Source organism: Zea mays, chromosome 4 (assembly GCF_902167145.1).
Source record: "Zea mays cultivar B73 chromosome 4, Zm-B73-REFERENCE-NAM-5.0, whole genome shotgun sequence".
Lineage (NCBI taxonomy): Eukaryota > Viridiplantae > Streptophyta > Magnoliopsida > Poales > Poaceae > Zea > Zea mays.
The window spans coordinates 207,014,281-207,033,636 of record NC_050099.1 but is presented as its reverse complement, the minus strand read 5'-3'; the positions used below and the strand labels follow the sequence as shown (position 1 = coordinate 207,033,636).

The 19,356-nt window shown below is 45.0% G+C and overlaps 2 protein-coding genes and 1 pseudogene across 3 annotated transcripts; 2 read left to right on the top strand and 1 right to left on the bottom strand.

The window, feature by feature from the left end:
• Positions 1–307: 307 nt before the first annotated feature.
• On the top strand, positions 308–4,106 carry LOC103655866 (acyl-coenzyme A oxidase 2, peroxisomal-like; annotated as a pseudogene).
• A 4,543-nt stretch (positions 4,107–8,649) lies between these two features.
• LOC100191868 (uncharacterized) lies at positions 8,650–13,574 on the top strand. 2 transcript variants are annotated; one of them, XR_564906.4, is made up of 9 exons: positions 8,650–9,105; positions 10,599–10,757; positions 10,838–10,884; positions 11,486–11,548; positions 11,649–11,757; positions 11,858–12,243; positions 12,325–12,426; positions 12,671–13,068; positions 13,139–13,574. XR_564906.4 is itself a non-coding variant. In NM_001137292.1 (9 exon segments), coding segments are annotated over 7 exon segments (1,191 nt in total). In that variant the 5' UTR covers positions 8,992–9,105; positions 10,599–10,616; the 3' UTR covers positions 13,014–13,018; positions 13,139–13,570.
• Positions 13,575–14,115: 541 nt separating this feature from the next.
• LOC732745 (sialyltransferase like protein) lies at positions 14,116–17,931 on the bottom strand. Its single transcript, NM_001346739.1, has 11 exons — positions 17,685–17,931; positions 17,526–17,608; positions 16,702–16,788; positions 16,523–16,600; positions 16,364–16,455; positions 16,071–16,272; positions 15,720–15,810; positions 15,407–15,465; positions 15,152–15,300; positions 14,955–15,036; positions 14,116–14,877 (listed from the first exon to the last, which is right to left on the bottom strand). Exons 1-11 carry the CDS (start codon positions 17,806–17,808, stop codon positions 14,491–14,493), a joined length of 1,434 nt encoding a protein of 477 aa, NP_001333668.1. The 5' UTR covers positions 17,809–17,931; the 3' UTR covers positions 14,116–14,490.
• Positions 17,932–19,356: the final 1,425 nt, after the last annotated feature.

Here is a 19,356-nt window from a genome sequence, read left to right as displayed (position 1 = left end):
CACAACACTTGTCTCGCGCGAAGAATCCGCATTTGCCCTCCCCCGCATCACACCCCCGTCGGAGAGAGATGACTTTGGTGGTGGAGATGCAGCCCCTCGTGCCGGCGGGGTACCGCCCACACCGAAGATGAAGAAGGTGGACGCGTCGGCGGTGGACCTGGAGGCGGGTATCGGGGAGACGTTGTACCGCGGATCTCGTGAAGACGAACCGTAACGACACCGCTTCACAGGCTCCACTTCCCTTCGCGCGCACGCCTCCGCCCCCTCGACTTCGTCGAGCACCTGCACCTGCACCTGCACCTGCACCTCCACGGGCGCGCCCATGGCAACCGGATCCGCCGCGGGAGAGGAGTCATCGGCGGCGGCGCGCCGCCTCCGCCGCCTCTCCCTGCACCTCCTCCAGCCCGCCCCGGCCGACCGCCACCACCAGCCGCTGGCCCTCGCGGCGTGCGGGCACCGCGTCGAGGGCGGCACGGACGTGGCGGCGGCTCTCGCGGCGTACCTCCGCGACCGACACCGCGCCGCGCAGATGCGGCTGTTCGACTTCTTCCGGGCACGCCCCGACCTGCAGACGCCCATCGAGCTGCCCACGGCCGCGCACCGCGACCTCTGCTACCGCCAGCTGCGCACGCTCGTGCGCGAGGCCGGGGTGCGCCCACTCACGCTCATGGCCACCGACCCCGCCGAGTACTTCGCCGTCATGGAGGCCGCAGGCGGGGCCGACATCTCCCTCGGCGTCAAGCTCGGCGTCCAGTACAGGTCCGTGCTAGCAGGATCGCACGCCTCCGTGATATATTGAGCTCTTGACTGCTTTGCTTTTGTAGAGTAGTTTGCATGCTTCAATTGATGGCGATGATTCCAGACTCCGCGTGTTTCATGTCGTTAGGTGGTGGCGTTAGTTACCAGTGTTTGTTGGTGTTAGTTACTTAGTTATCAGTGTTCATTGGTTGTGTTCAAGTATGCAATTCAGTATAACATGACTGATCGTAGGGGACATAGTACGTAGACCATGCTACCTAACTTATGGGTCAATTAACCGATCCAGCTGTCTCTACAGACACCTAGCAACCTTTTCTTTATAGAGCTCACATGCAATCCGTTGTCGCATTCAAAAGGATTCTAAGGATGCTTTGCCTTACCTGTATTGGTGCCAGTGGTTTTCAGTGACAGGGTTTATGAAAACACAGTTCGAGCTCGTTTTCTTCTCCATTATTTCCCCTTCTTTTATTGCGATAAAACTTTTTGGTTTGGGTGTACGTATGATTTCAGTTTCCTTTTTGTGAATGAGGTCATGCTTAGCATATTATCATAAAGATGCGTTGATTATTCAGGACAATGATTTGGTCAACTCAATCCCTTGCAAAAATGTACTTGAGCAGTTGAGGATGCTTTTGGAGAAATTCCTGCTGCGGCTGTTTTTCAGGCATTCAACTCATCAGACAGATGATAACAATCAATTACTTGCCTTGAAATCACAATCAATATGGACACTTCTTATCTCAGCTATATGGTTTTGTTTCTTTTGATGATGGGCCCAGATCCAAACTCTGTCGCCATATATTATCAGTTGTACATTTCAACATATTCGAATTTGTGGAAATGTCCTTCTGGATTAAATTTTGTAGCCAGCTATGTACTCTCTATCTGATAGAAGTCTTAGTCTCTCATATAGTATTAACTTTACCTCCTTGCTAATGCAGTCTCTGGGGTGGTTCTGTCATAAATCTAGGAACCAAAAAGCACAGAGATAAGTACTTTGATGGAATTGACAATTTGGATTATCCAGGTTGTTTTGCAATGACAGAACTACATCATGGTTAGGTTCTCCACTTATATTTATTTATTATCCAATAATTGGTGTTGTCTCTATTATTTTGCTTAGCACTTTATCAATGTACAGTCCAGCTACAATGTCTCAATACTGTTGTGTTCTGTTTATTTTGAATGGCGCACAGTAGGGCTTGTACCCAGCACCTAACGCACTGTTGTGTTCTTTTCTTGCAAATAGGATCGAATGTCCAAGCCCTACAAACTACCGCTACATTTGATCATGTCACTGATGAGTTCATTATTAACACCCCAAATGATGGAGCTATTAAGTGGTGGATCAGCAATGCTGCGCTTCATGGAAAATTTGCTACTGTCTTTGCAAGGTTAATTTTACCCCTTCAAGGAAAAGGAGGGGAGGCTGCTGATATGGGCATCCACGCGTTTATCGTCCCCATACGGGACCTTGAAACTCACGCTGTTCTTCCTGGAATCGAGATCAATGACTGTGGGCACAAGATCGGTCTAAATGGTGTAGACAATGGTGCGCTGAGGTTCCGCTCAGTTAGGATACCCAGAGACAATCTTCTGAATCGGTTCGGTGATGTGTCACGGGATGGGAAATACACGAGCAGTCTACCCACAATTAACAAAAGATTTGCAGCAACCCTTGGGGAGCTTGTCGGTGGACGAGTTGGCATTGCTTACTGTTCTGTGGGTGTTCTCAAAGTCGCAGTAACGATTGTTGTGAGGTATGCTCTGCTGCGCCACCAATTTGGTCCACCTAAGCAGCCCGAGATCAGTGTGTTGGATTATCAGTCTCACCAGCACAAACTGATGCCCATGTTAGCGTCGTCGTATGCGTTTCACTTCGCCACGGTGCAGTTAGTGGATAAGTACTCGGAAATGAAGAAAACCAACGATGAGGACCTTATTGCTGACGTGCATGTTCTTTCGTCTGGGTTGAAAGCCTACATAACTTCATATACAGCCAAGTCTATAAGCGTATGCAGAGAAGCCTGTGGTGGCCATGGCTATGCTGCTGTAAATCGTTTTGGACATATTCCAAACATTTGAGGGGGACAACACTGTTCTTCTGCAGCAGGTACTTATCAGCACCCTTCGGAAAAGCCAGCTGATGGCTTGTTTTTCAGACTGACGATATTTGAGGGACATGTTTTCTGAAATAAACTGAGTTCAGAGGAAAGTTGGGATCAGTTTCTAAAAATGCTATGAATTCACTTCTCCTTAAATAACGTGCATCTTTTCATGCTCTTGTAGGTCGCTGGAGATCTCCTTAAGCAATACCAGGAGAATTTTAAGGGAGGGACACTTTCAGTCACCTGGAATTACTTACGGGACTCCATGAGTACCTACCTGTCCCAGCCTAATCCTGTCACTGCCCGATGGGAGGGCGAAGATCATCTGCGGGATCCTAATTTCCAGCTGGATGCATTCAGAGTGAGTCATTTATTCCTATTTAGGGCTTGTTCGGTTAGCTATCAATCCATGTGGATTGAGTGAGATTGGGTGGGTTTAAATCCCAAATAAGTCAAACTCCTTAATTTTTTTCAATTTCATTCAATCCATAGTTAACGGGATTAACCGAACAAGGCCTTACTGAGAGTTAGTTCTCCCATGCCCACTTTCATGTGCTGATCAGGCAACCTTTCTTCTCAGTACCGAACGTCTCGGTTGCTACACAGTGTCGCTGCTCGGCTACAGAAACACAGCAAGACGCTTGGAGGTTTCGGTGCGTGGAATAGATGTCTGAACCATCTGCTTACGCTCGCAGAATCACACATCGAGTCTGTCATCCTTGCAAAGTTCATTGAATCGGTGAAAAGGTAAATTCTTCAAATGAGTTCTTGCACCAGTGCTTTGAATGAATTATTTTCTGAAACATCAAGCCACGAAACCACTGAGATAGTAAAAACCAGGGAGTGCTGATCTCTTTATATTATGGATACCCGACTTAAGCTACTCGGAACTACTTTTATTTGTTTTAACCCTTGTTATCCTTGCTTTTCTGTTTTACTGAACAACCACAATAAATAAACTGGAGTTCAACTATATGTATCTAAGGCAGCTCGTCATTCAGATGCCTTTCACACATCTTTTGAAATACTTTGTCACTTCACTGTGACCACAATTGACAAACACTTACGATGCATATATGCAGCTGCCCTGACGAAAAATCGCGGGAAGTATTGAAGCTGGTATGCGACCTTTATGCGCTCGACAGGATCTGGCAAGATATCGGAACGTATCGGAATGTAGACTACGTTGCCCCAAACAAAGCTAAGGTGTGTGGTCTCATCTAAGGTTGAAAACGGTTTCAGAATTTTTCGGTTTTTCGGATACCGTTTTCGATTTTTCCGACCGGATTCAACAATAACGGTATTTTTCGGAATCGAAATCGGTTGTCGGAATTTTATACTGGAATCGGTATCGAAATCGGTACAACCTTTTACCGATCGTTTCCTTCGATTACCGAATTTAATCAGAATTTACCGATTTTAAATTTCGAAAATTTCCGAAGATATAAAAACAAAAATATTTCAAAAAAATAAAGTAGGCAGTCAAGGCCCACACTTCAGTCCGGTCTAGCTATTCAGAAATTGTCAAATAAGCTTGGCACAACGTCTTTATATAGAAAAATCAGTGACTCAATCTATTATAACTAGGCGATGTGGGACAAAATATACACTCACCTGTTGCATGGTGGGCGTTGCCTGCATGGCGCTTGGCCATCACGAGCGCTGAAAGGCGCTCCCTGCTACTGGGCCACCGTCACGTCTATATGGGTCGTCGCGTGTGGCTCTTGTCTGCATGGCACAGGAGGAGGAAGGCTCGTGCGGGTGGCTCTTGTCTACATGGCGCATTAGCGCAGGAGGAGCCAGGCTCGTGTCTGCACCGTTCGTGTTATATATCTATACTACTATTAAGGCTGCAAGGGGTAGACTGCCTCCCCTGGTTCTGCCTTCGGTGAATCTACACCGTCCACTTGCTTCCGTAAATCTACATCGTCCGCCCGCCCACACCCACGTTCGTCCCCCCGCCTCCCCCTCTCCCACCCCGCGTGAGCCGCCGCCCCTGCTCCCCCTGTTCGCACTCGCCGCCCCTGCTCCCCCTGTCCCACGCCGCGGTGACAGGATCCGAGAACACCCCTGCGGACGCGTCCAGGATTCAAGGCCTCCCCCTCCCTTCCCCTGCCCTCACCCCCTCGGCGATGCCCGGATTCACGGTGGCGCAGGCGCTGGAGGCGTCCACAGGGGGCGACACCGTGACCCTGCCCCCGTTCGACATCAGCGCCCCTCCCCCCGACCACCGTCGATTTGTAGAAGCTCCTTGCCCGTGCTTGCTTCACCAGCGATTCGGGGAGGCCATGCCCCCTCGGTCGCACCCCCTCTCTCCTCGCCACCTCCTGCCTCCTCCCCCTCGACCGCATCTACCTCCCTCTGTGGCCTCGCTACCAAGGTCGAGATTGTCGAGATCGACCTTGGCCCACGACTCCCCCTCGTCCACATCGATTGAGGTGGTCGGGATTCGGCGCCTGGAGGAGGCCATCCACGGTGTCATGGTGCGTGTGCATGCAAATGTTGCGAGGCGGGCGGTGTGGGTTATTCTCTCTGTCTCGACCTCACCAGTTACATCAGGTACGTCGCCGGCGGCGGATGGATGACTGGTGTCAGTATTCGTCGCTCCTTCCTTCTGTCTAATTTCCTCAATACTGCTCGACATCGCATCACCAACCGGCAGCAGGTGCTCGACCTCGGCATCGGTAGGTACAACGAGACGTGCCACAACATCGTCACCAAGTACATATCTGAGTGGGAGGCCATGGTCACACGTGCGAGGAGGTGGATTGACTTCAAGAACGACTACAAGACCATGGACCTCAACTTCATGTAGAGCGTCTGGGTGTTTGCATAGCTCTGGGAGAATGACCTCGTCTATAAGGGCGTCAAGGTTGCATCTCTAACCTCACTCAGATAATTGTCGAGTCAGTTGATTCTCATAATTCTGAGTTGTACAAAGTTTAACAAGCTTGGCATTGGTAGTTTGACAAGCATATCATTCCGTTAGTTGGAAACTTAACAGTGTCTTTGACTGCACAGTGACTGCATTGCAAATTCGGATGTATCAATGCAAGCAGTACATATCCTTATGTATTTCACTGTTATGCTGATATGCTGCTTTGGTTGTTTAGATCTATAATTTTAACTATGAACTTTTAGTTTGCTTTAAATATTGCTTCTATAAGGCAAGAGAATGCCATTTTTAATTTGTTGACCTGGGCTTTGTGATAGCATATATGTGTTTTAGTGGTGTGGTGTGGTTGTAACATTGGGAGTTATGTGTGACTTGTAGGGTAATCACTGCACTGTGATTGCTGCTAATGTGCAGTAAGTATTATTTTGTACAAGTTGTTTTTCAATCCTTCTTAAAAGAAGGAAAAAACAAGAAATGAAAAAAATAGACTATCTGGCAGTAGAAGTTATCCTCTCTAAAATGAGGAAATGAATTGAAGTTTTATTTTGTTCATTGTATTGCAGGGAATTCCTTAAAACCTCATGAAGTCTTTGTTCTTGGTATAGGTCATGCCTTACAACACAGGATGCAAAACTGCACTGTCAAACTTTAAGGAGCACTGGACTATACGGTTGGTTGTTGGCTTCCTAGCCGACCTATCTAACTTCATTGTTGTTGTTTGTAGGAAGTTAGGAACTGATTTTTAAGTTGTGTCCTAGACTGTTCCTGACCCGACGGTGATGGTATCCTTCCCTATTGTTGGTGATGGGGACAACACAGTTCTCGACAACTGAAACTGTTGAGCAGACTGTGTTTGCTCGTATATTATTCTCAGATTAATTTGGGATCAATTGATAATGTTGTATTTATGGTAAGAATTTGCTTTAAGTAACTTTATGGATGTTAGTATTTCAGTTTTGGCTGATTCTATTTTTCTTTAGTTGCTACCATATTGTTTATTTTAGCTTGAAGCTACATATAATTCAAAAGTACATGGATTTTGCAGTGGACGAATGCTCGCTTGGTGTAGAAGCCATGGAGCTCTTTGGACCAAGGTGACCATCTGATCTACCAGATCGGCCATCGCACAGGTCGCATAGGTGTATTGCCATATCAAGCCTACATTATTGTTGTATTACATTGGACGCATAGGGAAGGGAAAAATCCGGTGGATTGTAGGGTGTGATATGTCTGTCTATAGTTGTGGTGGCATTCATTTGTGCATATGATTTGTGATATATTGATGTCGAGAATACATATGTTGTTTATTTCTATGTAATCGTTACACACTATAATTTTATCAAACAACTTTTCTATTGTTGCAAGGGGCGACAAAAATCTGATGGATTGTAGGAAGAGGCCTTTGCCCAAGTGTATTGTCTATGGCAAGCCCAAGCACCAGGGTATCACCCAACTCAAGTTCCAGAGGTACAAGAGGTGTGTCGCTGAGGAGAGAGCTATACGCAAGCTTGGTGGACTGAGGGTTCTTATGTCATGAAATAAAGTATGTCATGAACTTTTTGCAATTTGACTGTATTATCAGACTACGAATGGTTAGTGATAAAATGTTGCCTGCTGTTGTGGACTACATGATTGGTTAGTGATCAAAAAGGGGAGTTTGCATATCAATGTATTTTATCATATTAACCACTATTTATATAATGTTGTTCTCTGCCTCTCGCATGCGTGTGTTGTTGGCTCGCATGCGTGGGTTGTTGGCTGACCGGTCTAACATCGTAGCACACGTTCGTTGCCCCCCGACCCTCACGTCGCACTCCCTTGCACGCCACCGCCGCTGTCGTCGTCCCTAGATCCGTGCTCTTCTTCCCTGTCCAGCCGATAAACACTACCCTTTGCTCCCTTCTTTCAACAGTTCCCGTTGCAACGCACGGGCACTCACCTAGTTTGAATAAGATGAGTGGTTAAAGTTTTCGAAAAAAAATCAAAGGTTTCATGTATTTGTAAACGAAGGTAGTAGAATTTTCGAGATTGTTTGATGCCGGCCAAAAGTAGGTGAAAACAAAAATGCTGGGAAATCTGTTCTAGACAAAAGCGGCTTTCAGTTATGGATTTTGGATGGAAGCCAAAATTTTGATTGACTTGTGGCTTTTCAAGGAGTCAAAATAGATTGAGAAGTCGAACTCGCCCCCTGTCAGCCAAATTTCTGGGCAAAGATAAGGTCTTTTAAGGTGAATTTGTTGTATTTTCCTAAATTGCATCGTTATCGACTAATTATTATTGTACGACCTGACAAAGACGAACACCAGCGCGCTCACACACATGACAATCAGAACACAGCCTTTTAGATCAAACCCCCTTGGATTTTTATCCACAAATGAAGATATTTGGATCAGGATCGGCCTTAAAGGCTTAAACATCACAACGAAATGCCTGAATCGCCCCTAGTTCAAACCGGACACAGGCAACTGCCACAAGGGCAGAGAAGCCCAGCTCGCGTATGCCCCACCTGTCATGCACCCGCCCACATTAGATTTTCTGACATTATCCCTGACGGCGACGACGACGCTGGCCGGTCGCGACGACGACGTGCCGTTACCCTGCCTCCACCTCGAACCCCGCGCCCACGCGCTCCCCGCCAGGCCGCCACGCGCCACCCCCTCACGGCCTTCGCTGCTACCCGCCCCCGCTGCCCCACTGGCCCTACCGCAGCTCTCGACCCCACCACCAGGAACCAAACAAACTTCCCCCGCTCGCGTACGGCGTACCCCACGCGCCGCACCGGCCGACACGTGGGGTCGGAATCAGCCGCAAGGCGGGCCCTTCTCTCGGGTACGTGGACGGCGCGGTCAAAACGTATTTGGTTGGAGGCCGGCCCGCCCGCCTGCCGCACCGCCGTGTCCTATCAGGCTAGCGGTGCCCCCGCACCAACTACTCCCCCACCGAACCGAGCACGGCCACGGGGTATCGAGTCGTGACCCACTGGCGGGTGGGCCGAAATCATCGTCGGGCCCACGCGTCGGTGTGCGTGGAGCTGGTGAGCTCGTGAGGCAGCGCGCGGAGGAGTGCGGTGGTAGTGGACAGAGATAGGGGCGGCGGGGCCCACCCTGCTGGGTCGAGCGGGCGGTGGGGGCCGAGTGGGGACGAGGCACGCGTCTCGCTCGTCTCACCCTTTTTCGTCTCTCCTCTGCCTTTCCCCATCGTCTCTCCGTCTACACCTCATCATAATCACAGATTCACAGAGCGCTAGGGAGGAGAGAGGGCTAGGGTTTCGTGCTCCCTCACGCAACGAATCCGAGCCGGATCGGGGGGTGCGCGGAGTCACCGGCGGCCCGGCGTTGCCTGGTAAGGCCAGATCCCCCCTCTCTGACCGCGGCGTGGTCGGGTCCCACGGCAGCGGCCATTCGGAGGGCGGAGAGTTCGGATCGTTTCGATTGCAGTTGGGTTTGTTCCGGGAAGCGGGTCGTCTGGGGTTTGGTTCCCGGAGAATTCGGGTCCTTGTGGTAGGTGCCTGCTCGTCCTGGACGATTTGGGCGGTCGTCGTCGTCGTCGCAGTGAGCTGCTTGGGGGTTGTGTTTGATGCGGTCGGATTTTGGGGTTCTGGACGCGGGAATTCAGAACGAATTCGGATATTAGCTCCATACGGTAGCCTTATGTCTTACTCTTCTGTTTCGAGGAAGATAGTTTTACGGTCATCTCATTGGTTTGGCCCTTTTGCATACTTTAGATTGGGATTCGGGTGAGGACCTCTGTGGAATTGAGCTGATTATCTTGTGCCTTTCTTAAGAGATGTGATCATTGATGTGTTGGGGTTTTCGGTCCAATTTACCGAGCTCAGAGAATGTGCAGTACTCAGCCGGGTCAATTCTGGCTCACTGAGCCGCTGGTGATCCAAAATTGTTCCTCAGCATCGAGTGTAACTGGTTATTGTTACGTGATCGGGATGGTCTGTCACTTTGATTTGTGGTGAATGGGTTGTCATGTGTGGTTTCCGTGCTTCGGGCTGTCTCGCAGAGGAGTGTGTGGTGTATGGAATAGAGCCCTGATGCGTTCAGCATTTGGCAAAATTCGTAAATATGCATACCAATAAATCGTCGGTATTGCTACTATTTTATTGCCTGTTACACTTTAAGACTTGAGATGCATTTGCTCCATTTTGTGTAATGTCTAATGATGATTGCTGGTGATAGCAGGGGATATATCAGTACCAGTGATGATCAATAATCTTTTGTTTTCATCTAAAACTTTTGATTTCTGAGATTATTTTTCACGTGCCTGCTTGTTTTATAGAGTAGTCATGCTGTCACCTATCTTTTAATGTGTTTTATCTTTTTTGTCTTGGTTGATCTAGATAATTCTGTGTGATATTACCTTGGCCTTTTGTTTTTGTGCTACTTGAAAGATTAGATTGGTCTACTAAAAAGGTGTGCATTTTTGTGAGGTTACCAATCTTTTCCGGAGCATTGTTTGCATAAATATGTGAAGCTTTGTTGATGATGTTATTACGTGGAACATGTTGTGTTGGAATGGAAAATGAAAGATGAGACGTTCCTATCGAGCAAAGCAGATCTTGTTGTTTTCAATGGAAGTATTTTGTATTGATATTTTTCCTGGTATTGTGTTCCCCTTGTAGTGCAAATGTGCGATTAGTGTCTCATATGGAGCGTTTAATAAAAGTATATCCGATAACTTGAATATCTCAAAACTTCCTGATTTTAAATACCTATAAATAGCTGAACATATTTGTCTTTCCTCTCAACTCAGTGACTCAATATTAGGTTGTGGGGCAATTAAATTGCTGTGTCTGAGCTTCTTTTTTTTTGCCTGTTTTGTTTCAGGGCTGTGATACAGTTGCAATGGCATCTGTAACTGATGAGACAGCTAAGATTGAGGGTTTGACATCTGCTGCAGCCTTTGTGGAGGGTGGCATTCAGGACGCATGTGATGATGCATGCAGCATTTGCCTTGAGGCTTTCTGTGAGAGTGACCCTTCTGCAGTAAGTTGCCATTTTGTTAGTTGAGATATTTTGCATATAAAGGTTATTTCTGTAACCAATTATTGTTTTTGCCTTTCTAGTTGACTGGCTGCAAACATGAGTTCCATCTCCAATGCATTCTTGAATGGTATGTTTCTAGCTCTAATATATCCATCCTACATGTTACAATTTTTACAATTTTTTATATTATTCCCACCTTTCGCATGAACAGTACCTAGTTCCATCAGCAATTCATCTGGGTGCATGAGTTATGGTTATCACTAAGCACACATTTTAGAACATCGAATACCTTAGGTATTTGTGTTGTTTAGTTAACCATATCTGTCACCTTAGACTGTAACATCTGATTGTGACTGGAAAGGCTTCAGTATGGGTTTTGCACATGAAAATTTTGTCCCTGAATTGATGTTTGACTTCTCTATCGTGTGCAGCTTTCTGGACATGGGATGGTATATTATTGAACTGTACTGTCTTGGTACTGAGTACTGACAAAATTTAGTGATAACATCATATGCTCAACAAGCATTTTCCTTGCTGGCGTTATGAACAGTTGTAGTCAAAATGCTTGGACTTTTAATTATCATATCAGTTGTTGTTGGAGTGCTCTCCTTATTTCTGTCTATCAATGTTGCTAGTCATATCCATGCCGAATGTTTAGTAGACCTGTACTACTATATTTGGTTATTGCTCAATTTTATTCATGCTAATGCTTGTTGGGATTTTTATAGGTGCCAGAGAAGTTCACAGTGCCCAATGTGTTGGCAGCCTATTACTATGAAGGATCCTACCAGGCAAGTTCTTGGCTGTGCAAATAGGGTCCTTACCTTTTTGATCCTCCTAGGCTATTAAGTAGTTACTTTCTTGCTAATTCTAGTTTTACTGATGTCTCAGTCAGGAGCTGCTTGAGGCAGTAGAGCGTGAGAGGAATATAAGAACTAATCAAACTCGGAACACAACTATATTTCATCATCCTGCTCTTGGGGATTTTGAGCTGCAGCATGTATGTGTTACGAAACCACTTCATGATACATTTCTTCCAACTTGCTGGCTCTTATGTGGGTTTTTAAGTTTTTCCTGATTACCTTGATATGCTTGTGCAGCTGCCTGTTGGTAATGATGCTGAGCTTGAAGAGCGTATACTGCAGCATCTAGCTGCTGCTGCTGCAATGGGAAGGGCACACCATCTTGGAAGAAGGGAGGGGCACAGGGGACGATCTGGCTCTCATGGTCGTCCACATTTCCTAGTTTTCTCTACACAACCAAATTCACCTTCTGCTGGCACAATCTCTTCATCTTCTGCTCATATGGAGGGAGAAAATGATTCAAATCCTGCCACACCTAGAGCTAGCGAGTCATCTCCACGAGCTATTCGCATTGGAGAAGTGGGAAACCAAAGTCCTGGGATGCTTACCTACGATGCTGAACAGGATGCTGTCGTTTCTTCCGGAAATAGCACTCCTGTATCGAGTCCTAGGTTTTTTAACAGGTACTCCATCTATATTCAGATACTGCTCTCTCATGTTAGTTTTTGCAGTTATCTAACTAAATGATGACTATGATGCATCAGGAGACACTCCACTGGACAGTCAACTCCAGACAGGGCTGGGCCATCGGATATTCAGTCTTTCTCAGACTCCCTGAAGTCCCGCTTAAATGCCGTCTCTATGAAGTATGGATAGTTTGTAATTTTGTTAATATATATTTTGTCTTAAGCCTTACAGCTAGGGTGGTAATGGGCTCTAGATTTTACACTATAAAATTTAAAGACTATTCCTATTCATTTTTGAACTAAAATTAGTTAAGGGCCCTAACTTATTGTGAAGAAACATTTGGATTGTGATCCATTACCACCCCTTTACAGCATAATGGATTTTTTGTCCTAAAGCTTTGCAATACTTTTGTGTATAATCCAGGTACAAAGAATCTATTACAAAGAGTACTCGAGGGTGGAAGGAGAGATTGTTTTCACGTAATTCATCCGTGGCGGATCTTGGTTCTGAAGTGAGAAGAGAAGTTAATGCTGGAATTGCGTCCGTATCACGGATGATGGAGCGTCTGGAAACTAGAGGAAATAGCAGAACAAGTGATAGCCCGGCAGCATCCACTTCTGAAGTTCCCTCTGCTACAGAATCAAGCAATGAAAGGGTTACAGAGAGCAACTCTGCTGCTGCTGCTGCTGGTGGTGGTACTACCACTACGGGTACCAGCGCTAGCAACGCCTCCGCCCCTTGTGTTGCGACATCCGGTTCAAATTAGGACATGTAAGGGTCTCAGAAAGAAGGCTTACACCTGCAATTCTTCATCTTCAAAGGTACCACATATATCTTGTCCTGGAGCTTCGGTTGGATGAAACTAACAGGTGCCAAATGTTGCAATTCCAGGTTTGTGAGCCTGGCGGCAGAGCAGAAGTGCAGTAACATGATGCCGTCATTTTTTTCTCAACCACTGCATAAACGGCTGCAAGGGGAAAAAAACCAAACGGTGATTTGATGTATTGGCTCGATAAAATGGTGGTGCGTGTGGCCTAGGAGAAGTCGGATTTCATCTTCTGTTTTCGTCTCTTTGTAAAAAAAATCGTCTGAGGGCAGATGTTTACCGGTATAAATAACGGATATGTCATCTTCATAGTACGTGGATCAGTTATAAATATGATTGGAACAGCAAAGCTTGCTGCTGTTATAAAGTTGTACCGTGGCACGATTTCCTGTTCTGTTCTGTGTGGGTGAATTGATGGATTTTGCTGTACACAAGATATGCATCTTTCCAGGTCTCATGCCTATGTATACATATACATATTACACGAACCTACCTTGAATCCATATCTCTGAAACTTGTTTGTGATAAGTTCAGCGAAACTCCAATGCGGCACACAAAAATCTCGATTGTGGTGAGATCCAGTCGAGGGAAAAGAGCGTGCAGCTTGTTTGTGATGGTTAACATCTTATATACTAGGAGTCTAGGAGGGAATATAAATTGTATCTGGGCTAGTGGGCAAGGCTATGCGTAGAACAGACTGTAAAATAGAGGATTTGTTTTATTATAGATTACACTATTTATAGAATCAAGTTTGAAATAGAGGATACAGATTGTATAAAATAGAGGATTTGTTTGTATTATAGATTACACTATTTACAGAATCAAGTTTGAAATAAAGGATAAGATTGTTGGAGACAACTTAAGACATCTTTAGAAGAATGGATACGGACTTGTTTGAAATAAGAAGCGAGATAGATAGGTTAACAGGCAGTTATTGCAGGCATCATCAATCGGTTTGTAAGATTGAAGGGTATCCATTAATCCTGTAAATGAACTCAACTGGGACAGTCAAATAAGGTGTCAGTTAACAACAAACGTCACGAATTTGGAATCGAGAGACTGCTGGATCGGTAACAAAACTGCACCTCATAGTTGAGAAATGGCAAGACCCATTTGCATCAGTTACAGCTGTGTTAAAAGAAGTGAAAACCATGTCATGTGGTGTGCGCATAACAACCCCTAGACAGCTTAAGTAGCTATTCCTAGAAGGCTACAAGTCCCAAAACAACCAATAAAAGAATTCCATATTCCAGGTAGAGGGCTGCCTCGCTCTGAACCCGATGGCTCATGTAATTTTACAAGTGGGTACAGCAGAGCTGCTTCATCGGATCTTCTGGCTCTTGCTGTCTAGCATCCTTTCAGATCCACCATGAAATCAATTCAGCGTCCAAACAACTAGGCTTAGGCGGCCACGGTCTTAACTTGATGAACGCTGATGCCTCACACAGACAAGATCATCCAACTTGTTTCCGTCCATCTTGTATAGAGACACGCCACCCATTTGGATATGGTGTTCTTGCGCTTCTCTTCTCAGCTTCTCAAACGGAAGCAACTCCCACTTGCTGTAGTTTGAATTCTTGCGCGTCTCGCTCATGTCTGAAGTACCTGATACCGGTCCGTAGTCTGGGTCGACTGTTCCCCATACCTTGCAGTTGCTAAATGGCCCCAGTTCAGCTAGCTGGCCAGTTTCATGCTTCTTTAGACGAAAAGCTATGGTGTGTGCCCTTCTGATCTCTTCTTTGCTTGGTATGTCTGACCAATCTTCCACTCTCTGTGCTCTCATGGGGGAATGGATACGAATGACCTACACGTGGTAATTATGACATAGGTCAGGATAAATCTGTGCAGATAGACCATAATGATAACATGGTCGAGACTTACCCCAAGGCATTCTAGAAGTTGATAATAAGCTCGGCCTTGCAGTGGATTGTGCCCTTTCCTAGGGGCTGAGAAATACCGTGTCCTGAAATAATGTAGTGAGCAGAGTATATATTTATACAAAAGAACATTGGAAAACATAGTGCCAGCTGCCATGTTAATGTTGAAATACTTAGTATTGTAGCCATTCGTTAACTCACCATTCCGTGTACCCAGGATCAACTGTAAAACCATACATGTCAACAATATCACACATGGAAAGGGCAAGTTCTATGGACTTCATGCCAGTCCCTTTAGCACCTCTTCTTAAAACTATACCTTGAAAAAGGTAGACAGGATTTGGAAGTTCCTGTGAGCAACCCATGTAAAATATAAGTGAGCATGACCTTCCATGAGTCATAAAATTAGTTTATATCACAAACTCAGATCCATGAAACAATATGCAGATCTCTTACCTTTATCACCGCATTGATTTCTTTGTGCGTCAAACTTTTAATGATAAGTGCCTCATCGGCTGCAGGGAAAGCAAGATAGTCACATCTTGTTTCAAAAGCAGCCCACATGTGCTATAACAGAAATATTTACCACCCATGTAAACTCTATTCGATAACATTAACTTCAGCCATAAATGGAACTTGTAAAAACGATAATAAGTTTGCATTTGTTTGTTAACACGAATGTAGTTATATATTATATAAATCCGGATTACAGCATATTATATAAAAGGGACAAATAGTATATTGGAAGAAATCAGGATTACAGCATTACAGGAGCCCTTCAGTATTGGTGCCATATTTCGAGCAGCACCCCGGACAACCAGTCGAAAGTCTCTTTTCAATCCAACATGTTTTGCATATTTCTGCAGATGAAAACATAACAGATATCAGTAACCAATGGCTATGCCACATTGATACTTGAAGAAAATAAAATTTGTCAGCACAGCTCTTGGACAACTCATAGCTAAGAAAGTGAGGTGCTGAGCTCAGGAAATAAAAAAAGAGATGTAATATATGAAACGAGAGATCTGGGAAACAAGAGGCCAACAATGGTATACCTAAAACAGGCTTGTTTGCAAAGCTTCAGTTCCGATATATTTGATAAACAATGCAACATGTTTACCTTATTGACAGGTGCCTCATTGTCCCGAAACACGGCGTCATGCGCATCAATCTCTTGTCCAAACTCTGTTTTCAAGAGATCTCCTGAGTTACCAACAACTGCACATGTCGCGAACTGGCGTGGATGGAAAGGGGGTTTAGCAGGCAGTAAAATGCTAAGAAGTTCATCACAGAGAGTGTGGTTGTAACATTTATCAGCACCACTGCCAAATTTTAAAATCAAAAGAATTAGTACCAATGTGGAGAGGTTGATTTCACTTTAAAAGAAAAGAAGAAGAAAAAAAATAAGATTACAGCTGTGCGATCCTTTTAGCTGCATAATCCAACCATCCATCCGGCCTCACATCCAAGTATTCCCTTGTCAATACAGTTGTCATGTTGCGGTACTGCGACCATATTAGTATTAACACGAGTAACAAGAGCAAACATGTTAGTCTAGAAGAATGTACTAACCTGTTCCCACAATAGGATAGTTTCACAGACATCATATTTGTATTCTAGAGGTTCAAAAATCTTGAACTGAGCATTATACTGCAAAAAAGCTCAAGAATATCATCTCAGATGAATATTTAAATCATGATTCTGGATGAGGAATAGCATCCATTGACCATAAAAATGGGAGGAATACTGACCCAGGTGCTGTTGGTCCCTTCAGGAAATTTAAGGACCAGCTTGCAGTGATCAATAATATGTGCTGTGAGACCAAGTCCTCTGCTAGCCTAAATAAAGACGAGATTTCAGAAGATAGAAGATGATCAAACAACAGAAGAAAAATAAGCAAGCAAGCTTTGCACTGCCAGGCTGAGGAAATGTTGCATATAGTCGCAAGACTTTTATGTCTTGAGAAGATTTATTAAAATGAGCTCAAAGTGGATGATTATTTTGCCTCCTGTACTCATGTGGAGACACAAACACCAAAGATAATATATGAAACAAATATCAGGCAACGAACAACAGGCTATCAGAGATAACAACGGGCACAAAAGTTTTCAGCAATGAACGACAGCCTATCAGAGATACCGAGATCAGCCGGACTATCCATATGGACCTTGCAACAACAGATACAAAACGTGAATGCCCAGTTACCCAACACACATATCCATAACCAAGGAATATGCTCTGCATTTATCACAAGAAAGATAAAGAGAACTGAACAATTCCTCTACATAACATGAACGATACTTGCTTCTATGAGTAGCGCGAATCAACAGTTGATAAACTACTGTAACTTCGGAAGAACCTATGTGTTATTGTACTAAAGTCCTTGATAGCTACAACATCACTGCCAGCCCGGCATTGTTCCCAGTCACCACGATTGTAACATTAACTATAGCATTCAGCATCAAGCATCAAATGCGAAACATATGGGGTTTTGTCACTGTTGAGTTTGAAGGAAAAGGAATGGAAAACATGTGCGGTTCCGTGCGCAGGCACGAAGCCGATTGAGGAGACGTACCACGCACTGCTGGACGCGGGACTGGAACCCCGCGAGCTCGCGCACGTCGTCGGCGTCCAGATCCAGCCTCCTGCCCGGCGCCCCTGCGTGAGAGCAGGGCGAACCCGTCGGCTTGGTGTGCTGGCTAGGGCTTGGGAATACGGGGCGGAAGGGCCGTACCTGGGGCGGCGAAGAAGGAGGACTGGATGGAGAGGACGGCGAGGCAGAAGGCGAGCGCCAGGCCCAGAAGCAGCGCCACCGTCGGCCGCCGCTGCGCCGCCGCCGGCAGGTGCGCCCTCGTCATCGGCGGACGCGACGCGGTGCCGCGGATCGGAGGCAGCGCGCTCCGGAATGAGTCGCAGAAGAGGGGAAAGGGCGCGCGTCCGTCACGGAGTGTCAAGCGTGGAATACTGAGTGAGTAGCTCACTTGGCGACGAGACAATTATGCAAGCAAGCAGCTATCTAGATACTCTGTTGCGTTCTCGAATATTTATCATTGTTTACGTTTATTTTTAAACTAAAATATGATAAATAAAAAAGAACGAAAAATAACTGACTTCACATCTTACCCTCGGTCTTTGTAGAAATAATTTAGTAGACTTGGTTCTTTAAACGAGAGATGAAAATGATTAAATGGTTCAGACTTCACTTTGAATCTTCATGCTCATGTGAAAATTGAGGCATTTGTCTTCTTTCTCATTGCTTTTTTCTTGATATGAAGTTGATTATGAAAGCAAACATAAAAATAATAAGAAAGTGATTGTTAATCAACTTGAAATCATTAGGAATGTGTTTATCCGACGTCAAATCCCTAACGGTAGCTCCTCATGGGCGAAGGTATGTCCCAAAGGTCTAAAATCCCATGAAATTATGATTTCAAATGAAAGTAAAACACCATCCTCGAGCTTTAGAGTTGGCCATTGTTGAGTGAATAATATATTTCAAAATTAACGATCAATTTTAACATATACGACTGGCGAGTATAAAATGAAAGTGAACTGTTGTTTCTACCAAAGCTAAATATACATATCGCATGGGCGAACCCAGCTCAAAACTAGCCATGGTGCACACTCAATCAAATATAAAAGAATATATACATTTAAAAAAAGCACATAACAAATTTAAGGCACATATTAGTAAAATTTTATTTTACCCCGGTGCACGTGCACCAAGGAAGGCCAACATGGCTTCGCCCTTGTATACCGCTTTGTGAGTTGTTACCCAGTTCCCATAAACGAGAAGTCTTGGTGTTGGTTTTCGTGGAACGAAGCTTTGTGTGAAGTTTGATTTATTTTTTAAGTTTGAATAGTGTGCCCGAACGTTGTTTGGTTGGTTCTGTGCAGATGTCTAGTACTAAGGAGCTTCCTTATGTGGCTTTGATGGGATATTTGGATCTAAGGAGAATTTGACTATTGTTGAGGCTTCTAAGTGTATACTTATGAAAAAAAAATCCTTTGAGTTTTTCAACTATATCTTTAGGGAGTTTAACCCTTACTGAAATGTGGTTGAAAGCTCCATATATGGTTTTGGTAATTGAGACTACTAGCGAACTAACCTCTACTCTAAGTGTTACGAATGAAATAGGTTTGAGTCCATATCCAAAGGTTGAGAAAGGCGAGAAACCATAAGAAGGATATTGATGACTATAAAAGATGAACAAGTACTGAACATGGAAAGAGAAAGGTGAAAATCAAAATGTAAGGGCTCAAGGAAAAGGTACAAGCTAAGACATCCTTTTCAATATTTATTGCTTCTATTTGATCTTTATATGCTATTATGACTCTCTAACTCTCACGCCCTTGATCGAGGTGGGGTGCACCTAACCTTATGGTTGCATCCCAGGTTCACCATG